Source organism: Vanacampus margaritifer, chromosome 2, assembly GCF_051991255.1.
Source record: "Vanacampus margaritifer isolate UIUO_Vmar chromosome 2, RoL_Vmar_1.0, whole genome shotgun sequence".
In the NCBI taxonomy this organism is placed as follows: domain Eukaryota; kingdom Metazoa; phylum Chordata; class Actinopteri; order Syngnathiformes; family Syngnathidae; genus Vanacampus; species Vanacampus margaritifer.
Window position 1 is genome coordinate 23,072,750 of NC_135433.1, and position 16,679 is coordinate 23,089,428.

A 16,679-nucleotide genomic window follows, 5' to 3' on the forward strand; every position below is an offset into this window, starting at 1 on the left:
TTTTTTTGAAGTACAACCACGTTCCTTTGTGTGCAGTGCTTTCTATTTTTTGTACATTAATAATTAAAGTTTTGAGTATATGTTCCTCTTTATTTTCAAGTGTGCAATTGGTAAAAAAAAATAGCCTTAAAAAAAAACGACGAACACAAAAAAAGGCCCTGGTTGGGTTTTAATAAAAGAAAACTACAACTCTCGGGGTGCTTAGCGGTGTAGCCGGAAGTACGTCATCACGTTACTGGCCCCCTCAGCTGTCAGACTTTGGCCACCCTAAAAAGTGCAGGTTTTTTTTTTTTTTGTTAGCAAACTTACTCGAAGTGTGTAGCCCGCGCTGCCTTCAATCCTAACCGTGCATCTGCTTCCTAATCGCTCGGTGAACGCTTGCGTTAGCAGCCGGAGGCGCTCGGAGCGCGCAGAGACGAGCCATTTTTATTTCATTTTTTGCTTTCATCGCTGCTGCTAGTTTTTTTTTCCCCTGCACGAGCAGCCTGCGATCCTGAGCGGGCGTACGGGTTCGATGCGGGGAGGGAGGGAGTAGAAAAAGGCAAAAAGTCTTTGTGCTTCCCTTCCCCCTCATCAAAGCAAAGGGGAAATGTCTCTGTCCAAAGCAGGTATGTATGTTTTTACCCCACAACACTCACTCATGCTTCTTTTCCCTTAGGAATGCATATATATGTATGTGTGTGCGGAAGTCGTTTTTGTAAGCTAGGAACCTTTTAAGAAATGAAAGCACGCCAGGTGGAAAGCTTTGCACAGTGCAAAAAAGCAAGAAGAAGCTAGTCAGCATGCCTCGTTGACTTTGTATTCTGCAAGTGCAAAGAGTGTGTGTTCGGAAGCTAGCCCCCCGCTGTTGACATGCTAAATAACATTTGCAGCTAGCATTGTAGCTACATTCTGTACTCGCGTCTCTATTGTCTTCAAATTGTAAGTTAACGTGATTTTTCGGAGTGGAGAAAAAAAATAAAGCACACGCTTGCGCTTGAAGTAAACGCTTAAGAGTGATTAAATTTGTGTTTTAAAAAAAGGAAAGAAAGATACAATGGCGACTACAGGTGTTCGTATTTTTGTCGCCGTGACGTATGACTCATTGGTTGTGATTGATAGCTCCAGTACATCAAAACACGTTTAGCCTCGCCTTGCTTTTTTTTTTTTACTTTAATATTCAAATTATTATCAAACCAAAAAAAGTAATGCTGCGTGTTGCTGTGAAAAAATTGACATCGGAAAAATCAAATAAAAGTGCTTCCTCTGCGTCGCGCGCGCACATACACACTCGCGCACACATGCACATACGCACACACACACACACACACACAGGATGATGATGTCGTCAATTTACATTTCAAGTTCACCGCTTGTGCTGTTACACAATCATTCTAGCGTTACCATGGTGGGGGAGTACACATACTGTGGCTCTCTTTGGCCTACCAAGGCATGTTTTGACTTGTGCTGTAGCTCTAAATGTTGACAGACGGCTGGATGCAAGCAGGTAGCTACTGCATAGGTTCTCTGCTATGATCATCAGCATCATCATTATCATCATGATTACAGTTGACCCTCGGTGACTAGTAAACACCCCTCCTAAAATGCTTGCAATTGTCTATATTAATAGTTCAAACTTCAAACCCTAAATTTACCTCAAGCTCTGCAGATCAATCTGATGCATTACTATTATTATTATCCCCGCATACTTTAATATCATGTCATCTTACAACGCTGGTTGGGGCTTGGCTCTGTCACTATCTCATGTGAATTGTCAATTCAATTTCTGATACTTCCCCAATGCAACACAATGCAAATGCTTCCTTTATACAGTGAAAACAAACGGCAGCTTGTATTGCTTTTGCCTGTGACTATCATACAAACCACACAGATTGTTATAGTACTCAAATGACATTTTTATCACATTTCCACAACAAAATAATCCTCATGAATCAAATTACAACGATCCAAAGTCCAGTGCTTTCAATGAGCGGAGAGATTGCTTTCCCCGAATTGACCATCATTTTGACTTGTGACGTCATGTCGGAATTGTGAATAAAGCTTTGTTGACACCAATTACTACTTTCCTTCAAGGCTTTGGTGCCATCTTATGACATTGTGGAGTGTTATAAAAAATAAAAAAGCACCAAAACCACACCTAGCTCAAGGTACCACAGGGGGGGAAAAAAAAACGTGAATAGGTGAAATTGCGAATGGTTAACCGCGAATTGACAATACAAGTCCAAATGGCAGTCAACTCTGTGAAAGGAAGCTCTGAAGTTTGGATTATAGTAGTTTGATTTGTGAGGATCATTTTGATTTCAAAATGTGATGAAATGTCGTTTGACTAATATAACAATTTGCTTGCTTTGTATTAGGGCTTCACTATATTGGAAAAATATGCGATATAGTTGCTGAATATAGCGATATCGATATTATTGTGATATTTAACATGTACCTAAAGAAAGGACATTTTTATTATCTAATAAAAGAATGACATTTTGTGACTCGGCAAAATAGGCAAACTCAATGTATTCTTAGCTAATTAATTGTAATTACCTCTCGATAATGTTCAACTATTGGATGGATGATATTTTAGTTAGCATCTGAGTGGTCAAATTCAGATAAAAAGCATAAAAATCCAAATGGAACTTATTGCATGTCTTTACGATATGCATATTGCATAGGCCAATATAGCGATATTGATATTTTTTTCGATATATTATGCAGCCCTACTTTGTATGCTAGTCGCAGGCAAAAGCAAAGCAATATGCTGTTTGTATTCACTTTGTAAATAAAGCATTTGCATTGCATTGCATTGCATTGGGAAAAAAAAAATAATATCTGAATTGTCAATAGGTGGAAGTTCACTGTAATTACAACATTGAGCGCATTTGGATCATTTTGTTAGCGGTGAGTAGCTAGCCTTGGCCACCGGCCGATAGTAAGCCGACTTGATAGCGAACAGCAGCTTGACGGAAGATTGTAGTAGAGGTCTGACGAACAGATAAGGCTCCTTTTGGGGTTGTAGTGTGGTAAACTTCAAAGATGGTGTAGAGAAGGGGCCCGCCCGATCACTACTGGTGGTAGTGGAAGTTGACAAATGATCAGCTGTTAGCGGCTAGCTGCTCAACAGAAGGTACAGTAAGTGTTGAGTTGTTTGTGATATATGTATATTGAAAAAAAATGTGCATTTATCACTGAGTCAGAACATGTAATCAAATAGAAAATAGTAATTGATATTTGTGCAGTTAATGAGAAGATTAATAGTGTGTGAATGACCATGTTCGGTCTTGCTATTATCATTTACCTCTTTTTTTTTATATTTATATTGTGTGATATTCTTGTTCACACCATAATGGGCGGGGGTCCTAGGTCAGTATCGAAAGAGCACCAAATTACACGGATAGGTAGAGAAGTAGGTGCATTTTTCAGCTAATAGTTTGTTCTACAGAAAAATTCCCAAGTAGAATAAGCATTCACGAATCAGCAGATGTTTGCCATACACACATGAAAACAGCGTCCAGTTTTGAGAAGCGTTTTTTTGTTTCGTTTTTTTTTTACCAGTGATTCTTAACTCACGAGTGACCAAGATTGTGAATTTTTGTGATACGAGCTGTCGCTTTGCTGAAAAATTATTCCGAAAAAGTGTCTTCAAGCTGTTGTTTGCCACTCCCAGTTGAAGTTTACGGTTAAACTAAACATAAAACAAAGATAATTATCAGTTATTTCTTTAAAACAACCACAAAACTGCCTTATAAGGAAAGCAAACATAGTACAAAATATAATACAAAACGCCCTAGAAGGGCTAACGAAGCTAGCATTAATATTGCTATACTGTAGTTATAAACCTATAAACAATGAATATTTGAACACAAATTGTGCAGCAACACATGTAGACAGATAATACACAATTTTTCACAGGTGTTTATTTTTTGTCTGCTGCAAAAATTAATGAATGACACTTAGTGAGTCCATTGTTCTTTATGTAAATATAGGTCTGTATATCAGTATTATACTGCCCCTGGTGGCCAAGGTGCACACACCAAAGGGAGCCTGGAAGGGCTTAATGGAATTTCTGTCATTTCAATGGATAAATATGATTTAAGGTACAAAGAATGAATTATGAAACCCTTAAGTCAAAACAGCCCTTTATTTGTATTTTTTATTTTTTATAGCGAGCATGTGCCTGGTATTGTTGTGGCGTGTTTGGACACTCTGGGTCCTCCCACACCAGCACCCTTGACAGGGTATGTGAAAGAGTATCAGCACATGAGCCATCCAACGTGGATTGTGTAAAAACCCACTCCGAGGAAAGCTTCCTGATGGCAACTTGCCGCACGGGCCATTGACACTTTAAACTCAAAGCAATCCAGATATTGTCTTTAGTGCGACGTCGCTGTCACGCCACCCAGGGTGGTTTCCACTCGCCGGCCTCAAGACATTTGATCTCTGTGTTGCTTATTTAATAGTTTAACCTTGAAAGATTAGGGACACACTGAAAGGAAAAATGAAATCTGTGAAAAAAGTTGCAATAATAAAGTACATACTTTGCAGAACAAAAGTTGCAATTTGGTGAGTAATAAGTCAGAGTATTACAAGAATAAAGCTGTACTTTCTCAAGAATAATGTTGCGGGCTGTAATGTACGGTGAAGTTGTCATAGTTCAAGGGTAAGGCGGTAATTTTACAGTGGGTCCTTGTTTTTATTCCTACATTGGCGACATAACCCCAATTTATTTTTGTATGCGAATGCGCTGTAACACTAACCAACATATTAGGACTCATTTTTGTAATATTGTAAATGTATTCTTTGTTAGATAACATTTTCTCATAAAATTACCTATTGTGCATTATTTTGACTTCATTTATTATAAGATATATTTGTTTTTCGGATTAAGATGAGGAGGAATTATCGGAAAATAGTGACTATTTTTTGTACGACTATAAACATTTTCTTTAGCTTGTAAAATTTAAAATTTAGATTTTTTTTTTTTTTAAATCTGAAATTCTCAGAATGAGGGCTCAAATAATTAGATCATAAAAAAAAGTCAGGAAAAAAATCGGCATCACTTGTTTCACAGTGATTGTTTTTCCTTGCTGAATAATGTTACCCTTGCACCACACTGCTGTTGCTTAATAATAATAAAAAATCATTAACGCTACTAATTAATTTGCTCCCAAAAACGTATAAATACGTTCTATTCTAAATATTACCATGGTAACAAAAACTTTTATACGTTGTTTACTGGTGTTTTTTATGCTAGAGCATACAGAAGGCTTAAATATTGCCATGGTCCCAAAAATGTATTTATACGCTTTTTTTTTTATGCTAGAGCATACAGAAGGCTTTGACGCAGCCTTTTGACATAGTTATTACAAAAAGCGTCCAGCAGGTGGCAGCAGAATATAAGAGATCAACCAGGGCCAAAATAGAGTAAAACAGCCGGGAGCGTAGGGGGTTGCTTCAGTGAAAATGGCTGGGAGTGAATGAGTTAATTGATGGTAATAATCTGTCCAATAGTTGATTTAAATATTCAATATCTGCGGACCTACATAGAATGACAACTTTTTAAATATGTGAATATTAATTCTTGATATGTCTGTGCCTTGTCACGTTTTACTTGGAGTAGATCAACTGTAGTATCTATCTGTGTTTCCTCCGATCTAGCGCCGCTCCACTGGCAACACTTAGCAGTGCGCCAAGCGTGCGCAATGACATCACAGTCCCCCAAAAACGTACCCTGACCGACAGTTGTTGCGTTTTTCAGCGGATGTGTCACGGCGTACGCACGCACGCTATGTGACCACGCTGCTTTTTTATGCATTGCATGCAGCATGTGTTGGGTTGGTCACAATATTAGACACATTTGCACAATGATTTTGCCTGTCTTTCAGTACAAGCGTCCTTGATGTTGCAGCGTGTGAGTGCATGCTTTTCTGTGCAGATACTGCATGCGATCTCAAGCATTTCTGCAGCAACATTTCAGGCCCAAAAAAACGTTTGGAATGCGAGTTTTTTTTTTTTCTATCTGCATTGCATGTTTTTTTTTCTTTTCTTCCTAACTAAAGGACAACCAACATATGTCAGGTCACTGCAAGCTGTTTGGTGCTACTTCATCCTGCGTAGAGGAAGCACAGTCTATTTTTAGCAGTGCACTCGACGAGGACGCGGTGGCCCTATTTTAGGCTTACGGCTCAAATCTGCCCAGCGTTTGGCTGCAGAATCTCTGAAATATTTGTAAAACTTGTCTTTCTCTCCCCCTGCTCCCACTTGATCCGACCAGTGGGGGGTTTAGTGAATCACACTTCCTCCTGACTGCTGTGGCGTGACTCACTAACTGGCTGCGAAAGCCAGTCGAAAGTCTTAACTGTCCCACTGCCTTTTTTTCTGCTACTGTGGGAGAGTGAAGGTGCAGTAAATTGTACGAAAGCAGTTGGTCCGAGCAATTGCGCGCCCGTAGAGTCTAACTTATCATCCAGTGGCAGGTCACGAAAGACTCGAACCCCTCGCAAAGTGTGGAAAGAACCAGCGTCCGTGCCGAGAAGTTGTTCTTCCTGTGCGAGGCCCGCAGGTTGTGTCACTCTGTTAAAGGGAAGTCCCAGCGGCTGCTGGTAAAAAACGTGTTTATGAATGAACTCTTGTCACGGGTCCAAACGCAGAAAGCCCCTTGTGGGAGATTTCAACAGTTCACTGCACCGCACGCAGCTAGTAAATCACTCCAAATGCCCCGATAAAATAAAGACGCATTGACGGCGTATCAGGAAGATGGATTGATTTCCCTTTCCAGCACCCCAGCACCCCCTCCATTTGGGTCATCATACCAGTGTCGGTTAGTCACTAGTCCGCCCTTCTCCTGTTGCAGGTCCTCTGCTTGTTGTTCACATAATCTCCACTTAGAAACTCCAGCAATGATGTGCTATCTGTTACAAAATCAGTACACTTGGCGTGTTTTTCCCCCCACAATGCAATAAAGCATCAAAGCTTCTTTGAAAACACAAGAATCATCATCTTACGCAGACAGATTTTCAACATTTCAACTGCAGCTTTTTAAAAACATATCAGGACATATATAGTGACATCAAACACCACCACCCCAAAAATTTGGCAAAAAATTATTTTCCATAATTAATTCATTTACTCCCAGCCATTTTCACTGAAGCAACCCCCTACGCTCCCTGCTGTTTTACTGGGTTTTGACATATTTTGCAAGGCCCACAGAATATTGTGTTCTATTGCTATAAAAACATGGAACCTACCAACAGAAAGATTAGAGTCTCTTCTTTCATCAGGAAAAAAGTATATTTGAATCTGTTTCTATTTTGCAGCAATTAGCATTAGAATATAGCTAAGTTTCATCATTATTCACAAATCTGTTTAAAACACTGGGGGAAAGAGCTTTTTGCAACATGGCCCTGGTTGATCTCTTATATTCTGCTGCCACCTGCTGGCCACTTTTTGTAATAACTACTATTGCTTTAAGCGACTTATTCAGGTCAAAGGCTGCATCAAAGCCTTCTGTATGCTATAGCATAAAAAAAAAAAAAACGTAAAAATTTATTTGGGGGACCTTGGCAGTATTTAAAATAGAACATTTTACACATTTTTGGGAGCAACATGCATGTGAGGTCCAAGTATTATTTTTGTCCCCTCGGGGTGAAGAAATTTACCATTAATTGTAATTGTTTGCATGTTCAAATAATTGCAAGATGAGATTCTGGTGGAGAGGGTCCTTGCAAGGTTGGTTTATTACAGAGATCTCTGGTCACACAGTTAGACATCACCCAAGCAGTGCCATCAAATGTGTGTGTCTTCTTTTGCCCACACAGCCTCTTTATTCAAAACATGAGGAAACGCCTCTGTCATCCCGTGACGCACAGAATGAGTTTGCATTTTCCCAGTAAACTAGATCGTCCTTGAACTTTTGACAACCGGATTTCTAATGAACAGCAACTAGACTTCTTAGATAAACATAGAAACATTTTAACTTTCTCATTTCTGGGAAAACAGTAGAAAAGATAGCAAGAATGTCAAAAGCATTACTCACACAGGTTATATCAGGTCAACATAATTACACCTTCATCAACACATCTATAATGAAATGTAAAACAGGTAAAAAGTAAAATAAACCAATAAAAATGTTAATAATGTCAACAGGGGTCATTATCCTCACATCCTATTGTAGTGTCTGTGCGTATGGTTTGGTGTCATGTGCCTAAGCCGATGAGAGTGTAGAGTTGGATGAATGTTAAATGGCTACGCTGTTTGCCAGTTTGCATGTTGCGTGTTTGATCAATAAAATGATTATCAGTAGTTGACCACACACATAAATATTTGCAATTTAAGATTAAGATTCAAGATTGTCTGTGCCCCCCCCCCCCCCCCCAAAAAAAATATCACTTGCACACCTCACAATAATAATCTTCTCGAGACATCGGGCCTTTGCTGACTTTGATTGAAAGAGAAGAAAAATGCTCAAGTTGGGCCTGGTTATTGGTGTGTGTGTGTGTGTACCTCACGTAAGGTTATGTGCATAGCAACCAAGTAGTGAATTAAACGTTGACAATTGATTTGCGTGAGAAGTGTGAATAAATATCACGTCAAGTAATGTACTTTAATTTGAGAGTGAGACCGTATCAAAGTACTGAAGTCAAAATCAGTATGGCTTGATTGTTATTGTCCCACAAGGAACAAAATGAAATTGAGAAAACACAATACTATGAATATGAAAAATATGTTAAAAAGAGGAATATATTATAATGTGGAAACTGGATTGGCTGGCAACCAGTCCAGCACCTCCGCGGCCCTTGTGAGGAATAAGCGGGTCAGAAGATGGATAGAATGTGGAAGTTCTTTTTTTGTGAAAGTCTTCAGCATTGCAGGTAATGAATGGCTTGTCTTGTTTCTCAGGGAAGAAGAAGAACCCTGGGCTGAAGCTGGCCAAAGAAGTCTTTGCGCAGCCCCCACCAGCAGTAGCAGCGTATGAATATCTATATATCATCTATCATCAACTTTATATCAGTCATTCTATATCTATGCAGAGAGCCAGATCCAGAAATTCTACATTTTTCTACCAGTTTTATCATGCCACTGTTAATCTACAACCATTATTAACACACATTCGTTGACTACTGATTGAATACTGCGAATAAAGCAATATTATTTGTAAGATCACTTAAAAAAAAAAAAAATACAGAGGTATGGTAAGTTTGACCTCTAATGTTTTGAATGCACATGTCCAAATGTTTCAGTACTTCTTGCACAACTTGCTGTTCTCTAACAAAGAAGTGAATGGAAACATTCACAACAAGCATTTTAAAGGGATATTTGACTCATTGAGCCGTTTTCAACAGTAACAAGATAAACCGTTGTCTATAATTAATGTGATAAATTCATTATTTTTCATGAAGAATTACTACCTTTAAAAAGTAATTTTGTCACTTGCTGTCGACTGAAGATGACAATTATTACATCACCTGTGCTGAGGAAACATGGCTAAGGCCCCGTCCAGACGGAAACAAAGCCGGCTTCGTTCCTCAAACAAATCTCGGACACACAGAAGCATTTCAGGACTTGCGTGTGTCCAAAAGAAGACGCTGAGGACTTTTAACGGCTGTAATGTATATGCTTAGTTTGGAGTGGCGCTGTAGCACAGCCACTGGGAGCGTAGAAGAAGAATCAGTGAAGAAGACGGAAACTTTTTAAAAAAAAAACTTTATTGCAATCTACAGAACAAACATGGCTTTGCCTGTATCAAAACAACATGAAAAAGACGAACACAGGAGAAGTGACAATGACTGGTGGTTCAAGTACAAGACCGCTTGTTGAATAAAGAAGCAAAATATTTTGCTGCATAAGCAAGCTAAGGAGGCTGCGCAAAACGACTACGACACAGCTATCCGCCTTTGTTGTTGACAGACTGACGGTTCGCGCGCAGTCACGAGAGAATTGGCGCCTACCTCGTCAATCTGCGACAGCGCGTCGTCACCGAGCTGCGACCATTACGTCATCACTGGAGGAGTATCCTGCATATGGTGTCCAGACGGACACGTACGGGGCGCGCTTTGAAATCTTTCCACTCTAGAGCCCAGTTTCAAAAGCGAAGCTCCGAAACCGCGCCGTCATGTGGACGAACGGCTTAAACGGTAAGAAACTTGTGAGGATGCATTGAAACTGGCTTTCGTGTGGACGGGGCCTCAGTTTGCTGACCAAACTCAGAAAACAGGTGCGCTGTGATTGGTTGTTACCTATTTTCTCAGCACAGGTGATGTCATCTTCAGTCAACAGCAAGTGTAAAAATTAGTTTTTAAAGGTATTAATTGTACACGAAAAATAATGAAGTTATTTAATCAATTTAGATCTGTATTTTAGTTTCAGCCTGAAATGTCACCTGAAAAAAAAGGACATTAGCTTCAGTGTTAATTCTCTTCTGATGCCAATGAGCTAACAAGACAGAATTTCTATCGACAGTACATGATTAAACGATTCCTCCTTTCAGGCCTCCTCGGGATCTCGACTCTAAAGCGTGCGTCACAATCGGAGACCAGGTAAAGTCCTCTCACATTTCGCCCAACTGAATACATATTCATACGTGACTACTTAATACGATGACTGTCCAGAACTTTGTGGTGAAAGCGGATGACTTGGAGCAGATTGCCGAGCTGGGCAGGGGAGCGTATGGCGTTGTGTATAAGATGAGACACGTGCCCAGCGGTGTCATCATGGCTGTCAAGGTAAGGCTACCGGGTCGAATTTGTAGCATTCTGACCGGACGAAACGTGAGCCGTGATGACACGACTTGCCCTCTACAGAGGATTCGAGCCACCGTCAACACGCTGGAGCAAAAGAGGCTCCTGATGGACCTGGACATCTCCATGCGGACGGTGGACTGCTTCTACACCGTCACGTTCTACGGCGCCCTCTTCAGAGAGGTCAGCCTTTTGCACAAGTCCTCGTTATTTCAGTGTCATGAGGTGTTTGACCGACTTTTTCTTCTCAGGGCGATGTTTGGATCTGCATGGAGCTGATGGACACCTCGTTGGATAAGTTCTACAAGAAGGTCATTGAGAAAGGCATGACCATACCCGAGGACATCTTGGGCAAGATCACCGTAGCTGTACGTAATCCTAATCAGTCAATCAACACATTAAATTCAAAGTGACTGTATCACTCGACGACGATCTATTTCCCCCCCCCTCCATAAGTAGTCCTCTCACTTCCTTCTCAGATTGTAAAGGCATTAGAGCACCTGCACAGCAACCTGTCCGTCATTCATAGAGGTAAGCACAGAAAAGAGAGGTCCACTTTCTCCTTTGTTGTCACTTTGTGTTTACTTTTGTCTTCCTCCCCCACATGTCTCTCCCCATCCAGATGTGAAGCCCTCCAATGTTCTCATCAACACTGAGGGCCAAGTGAAAATGTGCGACTTTGGCATCAGCGGCCACCTGGTGGACTCCGTGGCCAAGACCATGGATGCCGGCTGCAAGCCCTACATGGCGGTGAGGTGCCATCTAACTTCATTTAGTACACTTTTTTTTAAGAATGTACACATTCAATGATTAATCACTTGCTTCATTTTGTTTCAGCCTGAGCGCATCAACCCAGACCTCAACCAGAAAGGCTACAGTGTCAAGTCGGATATATGGAGTCTCGGCATCACCATGGTGAGGCTTTTGCAAAGAACAACCACAAAAAGATATATATATATATATACAGTATATATATATATATATATATATATATATATATATACAGTATATATATATATATATATATATATATATATATATATATACTCTCCTTTATGAACAATTAATACCTTTAAAAACTAACTTTTCCACTTGCTGTCAACTGAAGATGTCATCACCTGTGCTGAGGAAATAGGTAACGACCAATCATGACTCAGCTTGCTGACCAAAGCGAGAAAACAGGTGAGCTGTGATTGGTCCTATTTCCTTAGCACAGGGGATGTCATCTTCAGTCAACAGGAAGTGGAAAATGTAGTTTATAAAGGTATTAATTGTTCAGTTATTTCACCTTTTTTTGTTCAATACATAACTTGACATCAGTTCATACATACGTTTTGATGAGTGAGAATCTCCAAAGCAACCAGTTATGACAATAAAGTAAATGCATTGAATAAGAAAGTGTGTCCAACACACACAAAAAAAGGTGAAATTACAGAAAATGTGTTTTATATTATAGATTCTTCAAAATAGCCATCCTTTTTTTGTGCACTCTTGGCATTCTTACCTCTGGGAACTCCTTAAAGACTGTTGGAAAACCCTTTCGGGAGACTACCTTTTGAAGCTTATTGAGACAATGAATGCCAAGAATGTGTAAAAAAAAAAAAAAGTCATCAGAGAAAAGGGGGGCTTTTTTTTATGTACTTATTTTAATATTTTCACCTTTTTTTTTGTTAAGTACATAACTCCAAATGTGAGAAAATAAAGCATGTATTGAATGAGAACTGCACTGTATGTAGACTTTTCCTGTCCAATATATGGTATGTATGTATATGGTATGGTATGGTTGTGTGTTTCCCAACATAGATCGAGTTGGCCATCCTGAAGTTCCCTTACGAATCTTGGGGTACCCCCTTCCAGCAGCTCAAGCAGGTGGTGGATGAGCCCTCTCCCCAGCTCCCTGCTGACCGCTTCTCGCCGGACTTTGTAGACTTCATCTCCAAATGGTGAGCCTCACTTCCCAAAAGGCTCTTGTCCTCTTCCTCCCGGCTCATTCAATGACTATCAGGATTGTTACCTTCAAAGCACATGTGTATGAATAATTTGTATGTTTCATTCATTGAGAGAGTTTTATTTTATTAAAATGTTGCAAAAGTGGAAAGAAAGCAGAATCCGCACCTTTTGTTGGTGGTGATAAAGCAACATGGCTAAATGTCCACCAGGGGGCGTTGTTTTCCACCTTATTGACTTCAACCCTCATGTGTCATTTACAGCTTAGGAAAGGAGCCCAATAAGAGACCAGCTTATACAGAATTAATGGTAAGTGTGTTTCTGCTAATTGTTTTAATTGCTTCTTTTGAAGGTGACTAAAAGCAACCCCCCCAACCCCCCCTATGCTTTAAGAAATATAAACGAACATATACAGTATGTATTTGTATAATGTATACTCAACTTTTAATTATATTTAATGATATATTTTCCTGTTTCCTCTTAATTGTCCATAGGTGTGAATGTGGCACTTGATGTATGTGTTCTGCGATTGGCTATAGACCAGTCGAGGGTGTATCACGCCTCTTGCCCAAAGTCAGCTGCGATAGGCTCTAGTTCGCCCGTGACCTGAATGAATGCCAGTGCAATAGAGTATGGATAGCTAATTTTTTTTTAGCTATGTATCATTCCTTATTTGTGGGGGAAAAAACTACAAATAATACATCCATTCAAATGTGTATGTTTTTAATACAGCAATTCATTAAGAATGACTGTTTCCACTTATTAAGTTGCAAGCTACTGGGATGCCATCTGACTGAAAATTAATCTGTCGCTAAATGTATGATAAGGTGGTTCTTTTTGAGGTCATATTGAAATCAAAAGTTTTTACTTTTCACAAACAAGGAGATCAACTCTGAGCACGTTTTCCACGATGCGTTTACATCCTTGTGTACAGACTCACTGCTGTAGGAATTGAACTCTTATCGTAAACTGAGAGCCGAACCTACTAAAGATTTAACTGGTAAAAAGATTAATAAAATGGAGCCGACCATGTCTAATTGAGATGGCAAGCAGAACGCGCTTCGGTGGACCAGTGCTATTTACGTGTATTTAGATGAGGTAATTAGCATTTATTTGGCTGAGAAATTGCCCACCTTAAATGCAAATGAGCCTCACTGATGCGCAATGTCCAATTCACAAACAACAGTGCTGATTGCCACATGCAGTTTGAGTGACGCAAATAACGCCTATAGAAAACTTGTGTAAACTTGGCGCTCCTCTGTGGAAGCCTCTTTTGCGTGAGGGGACACGTGGCCTGAGCAATGTGATGGAATGCTCCGACATGTAAGTTACAAGAAATACGGCCCTTTCCTCCCCATCTCTACGTTCTATATGCTCATCATTCAAAAAGTTGCACCAATATTTTGGATTTTATGAACACTAAATGAATGAATGATTCCGTGTTCGACACTCACTACAACTTAATCTCCCTTACGCTTATGTCCATAAACTCCAAATTATTGTGGCAATTGTGATATTTTCTGTGATAAGTGGGCATTTCTAACAGTCCTGTTCACATCTCTAGGACTCCAAGCTCGTGTTCTGATCATTTCATCTTTCAATAATAAGAATCAAAAATTCTTTGCCCTCAAGAACACAGTGCACACATTCGCATGGTTTGTGCATTGGGATGTTGCTGTAAGGTTGCATGGACCCTGTTGTCTTGTAATGAAGTCAAACGTCTGTCGTATATTTCTCACCAAGCGTCTGGCCTCCCCTTTCCAACGCAGAAACATCCGTTTTTCACCCTGCATGACTCCAAAGAGACAGACGTGGCCAGTTTCGTCAAGGTCATCCTGGACGACTGATGGCTGTGGGGGGAAGGGGGCCTCTCAGTGCCCAGGAGGCGTGACCTCTCAACGTCAACGCTCCGATGGCCTACCTTCTTTTTTTTTGTTTTTGTTTTTGTTTTTTTGAAGAATGAATTAAAATGAACGAGAATACCCCCCCCGCCCCAGCTACTGGAATGACAGACTCTCATGCAGCCGCACTCAGCAGGGCGCGGCCTGACGACTGACGGCAGCGCTGGAGCAGGAGAGCGCTTCTCAAAGCAACTGGAGAGGTTTGACTCAAACTAATATGAACGTTTTCTTTTTTTGTTTTGTTTCGTTTGTTTGCCACCCACCCAGAGCCAGCCATTTTTCAATAGTTTCAACCTTTCATCTTTTATCGGAAGCTATATTTACATTATCAGCGTCTCTTCTTACTGTATATTGTCAACGTGTGTATGAATTTTACTCTGATTGTATTGGCGCATCAAAGGTAACGCTGACAAGGGAGAAGGTATCTCTTGGCGGGGCCGTCAAAGCCCGCCCTCACCCGACTCGGGTCCTACGCTGTTGCTATGGATACCACCTGGAAGTATTCTGTGGTCCACCTAATCGAGCTCACAGTTGCTCCTTCTGTGTGCCAGCAAATTGTGTGTGCGCTGTTGTTGTTGTTTTTTAATATTCTGACCTGCATTGTGATTTTATTTTGGGTTGCATTTAAAGAAAAAGAAAAAAACGTTTTTGCTTATTTTTCCTCATTTCTGGAGTCTTTACATATGAGGCACTGACGTGATGTGACAAAGAAGCGAGTCTGAGAAATGCATGCTCCTAACGGCTTATGCTTAGTGTTGAGCAACACACACCTTGCTGATATTCTGCGATACTGTTTACATCTCCAAGTCTGTGCCACTTTTTTCTGGCTTTGTAGCAGTATACTACACAAAAGTCTGAAAAGGAAGCACACAGAGTGAGAGGCGTGACAAATCATGGGGCAGCCATGTTCTTCGCAAACACCTGAACAAGACCACAAAGTGTGACAAAGCTTGCCCACACAAAAGCCCCTGAAAAAAAAAAATTATGCTTAATATCAGTGTGCTACGCAAATGCTTAAAAGGAAGCACAGAAAGCTTCACAGCACTGTGCTATGCAAAAGCCAGAAAGAGGCCCGTAGCATCATCGTGCTAACCAATTGGCATTGCCTCAGTCTCGTTTTTTTGTTTTCCACACACCTATGTTTGCTTCTCCCAGAAACCTTCTTCTGCCTTACACACACACACACACAGTATGTTAGGGGGAATAATTTATGTTGAAGATGTAAATACTGTCTCTTTTTTTTTTATGTTTTATTTTTAAATGTGCCACTGTCTGCGACCCTGACAGTGCAGCCGCGTGTCAGTGTTTAGTAGTAGTTTGTTTTAAAGCAGTGTGACATCCATATACAGTACACACACACACATACATATATTCTCGCTGGGCCAGCTGACTGACTGGCCTATTTTGGATGTGCTGCTCAGGTTTCTGCGCTCTTTCCTTGAGAGCTCGGCCCGCGTCTATGCAGAGTCACGCATCAAGAGGGCCATGTGGTCTTCTCACTCTCACCCACAAGTGTTCAGACTGTGACCATGTCAGTAGTGTTGCTCTGGTTTACACTGTAGTGCCACTTCTGTCAATATAATACGTAAGAAAAAGTCAAGAGTATTTATGAGAATAAGGGAAAGTTAGCAACACCGCAAACAAGCTGCTGTTTATTTTTCCTTCTTTGAAAAAAATGAATATTGGAGTCCTTGGACAGCCCTTCCCTGGATGTGTCAAAGTGATTTTTTTTTTTTTTAACATGGATCACAAGAATTGAACACTTGCTCTACCTCTTACTCCTTCACTCTTTTTGCCACCTCTTCATTTGGTGGGACTGACAAACTTGAACTGTGGAAAGACAAAAAAAAATAAAATCAATAAAGGCTTTATTGTTCAGTACGTGGATTCTTTCATTGAATGCAATTGTCTGTTGGAGGATCATTAATTCATAGGTGCCTTGCGGAGTTTGAAATGTTAATGTTAAAGCTTTTTCTACAGCATGCATGCTCCACTAATGCCTAAATGAGTACAAAGAGCCCTGACTTTTTAACTGACTGCGCCTATCAGTTTGTATCGTACCTTCGGTGTTCGGCCCAAACACTCCAGTTTCCTGCGGGGTGGG

General features: G+C 40.4%; 1 protein-coding gene across 1 annotated transcript; it reads left to right on the forward strand.

Moving 5' to 3' along the window:
• The first annotated feature begins 232 nt into the window (after window positions 1–232).
• On the forward strand, window positions 233–16,456 carry LOC144043756 (dual specificity mitogen-activated protein kinase kinase 6-like). The gene is made up of 12 exons (XM_077557717.1): window positions 233–608; window positions 8,890–8,959; window positions 10,478–10,526; window positions 10,599–10,712; window positions 10,791–10,910; window positions 10,979–11,095; window positions 11,207–11,258; window positions 11,350–11,477; window positions 11,565–11,642; window positions 12,531–12,670; window positions 12,938–12,983; window positions 14,444–16,456. Exons 1-12 carry the CDS (start codon window positions 590–592, stop codon window positions 14,519–14,521), a joined length of 1,011 nt encoding a protein of 336 aa, XP_077413843.1. The 5' UTR covers window positions 233–589; the 3' UTR covers window positions 14,522–16,456.
• The last annotated feature ends 223 nt before the right edge of the window (window positions 16,457–16,679 follow it).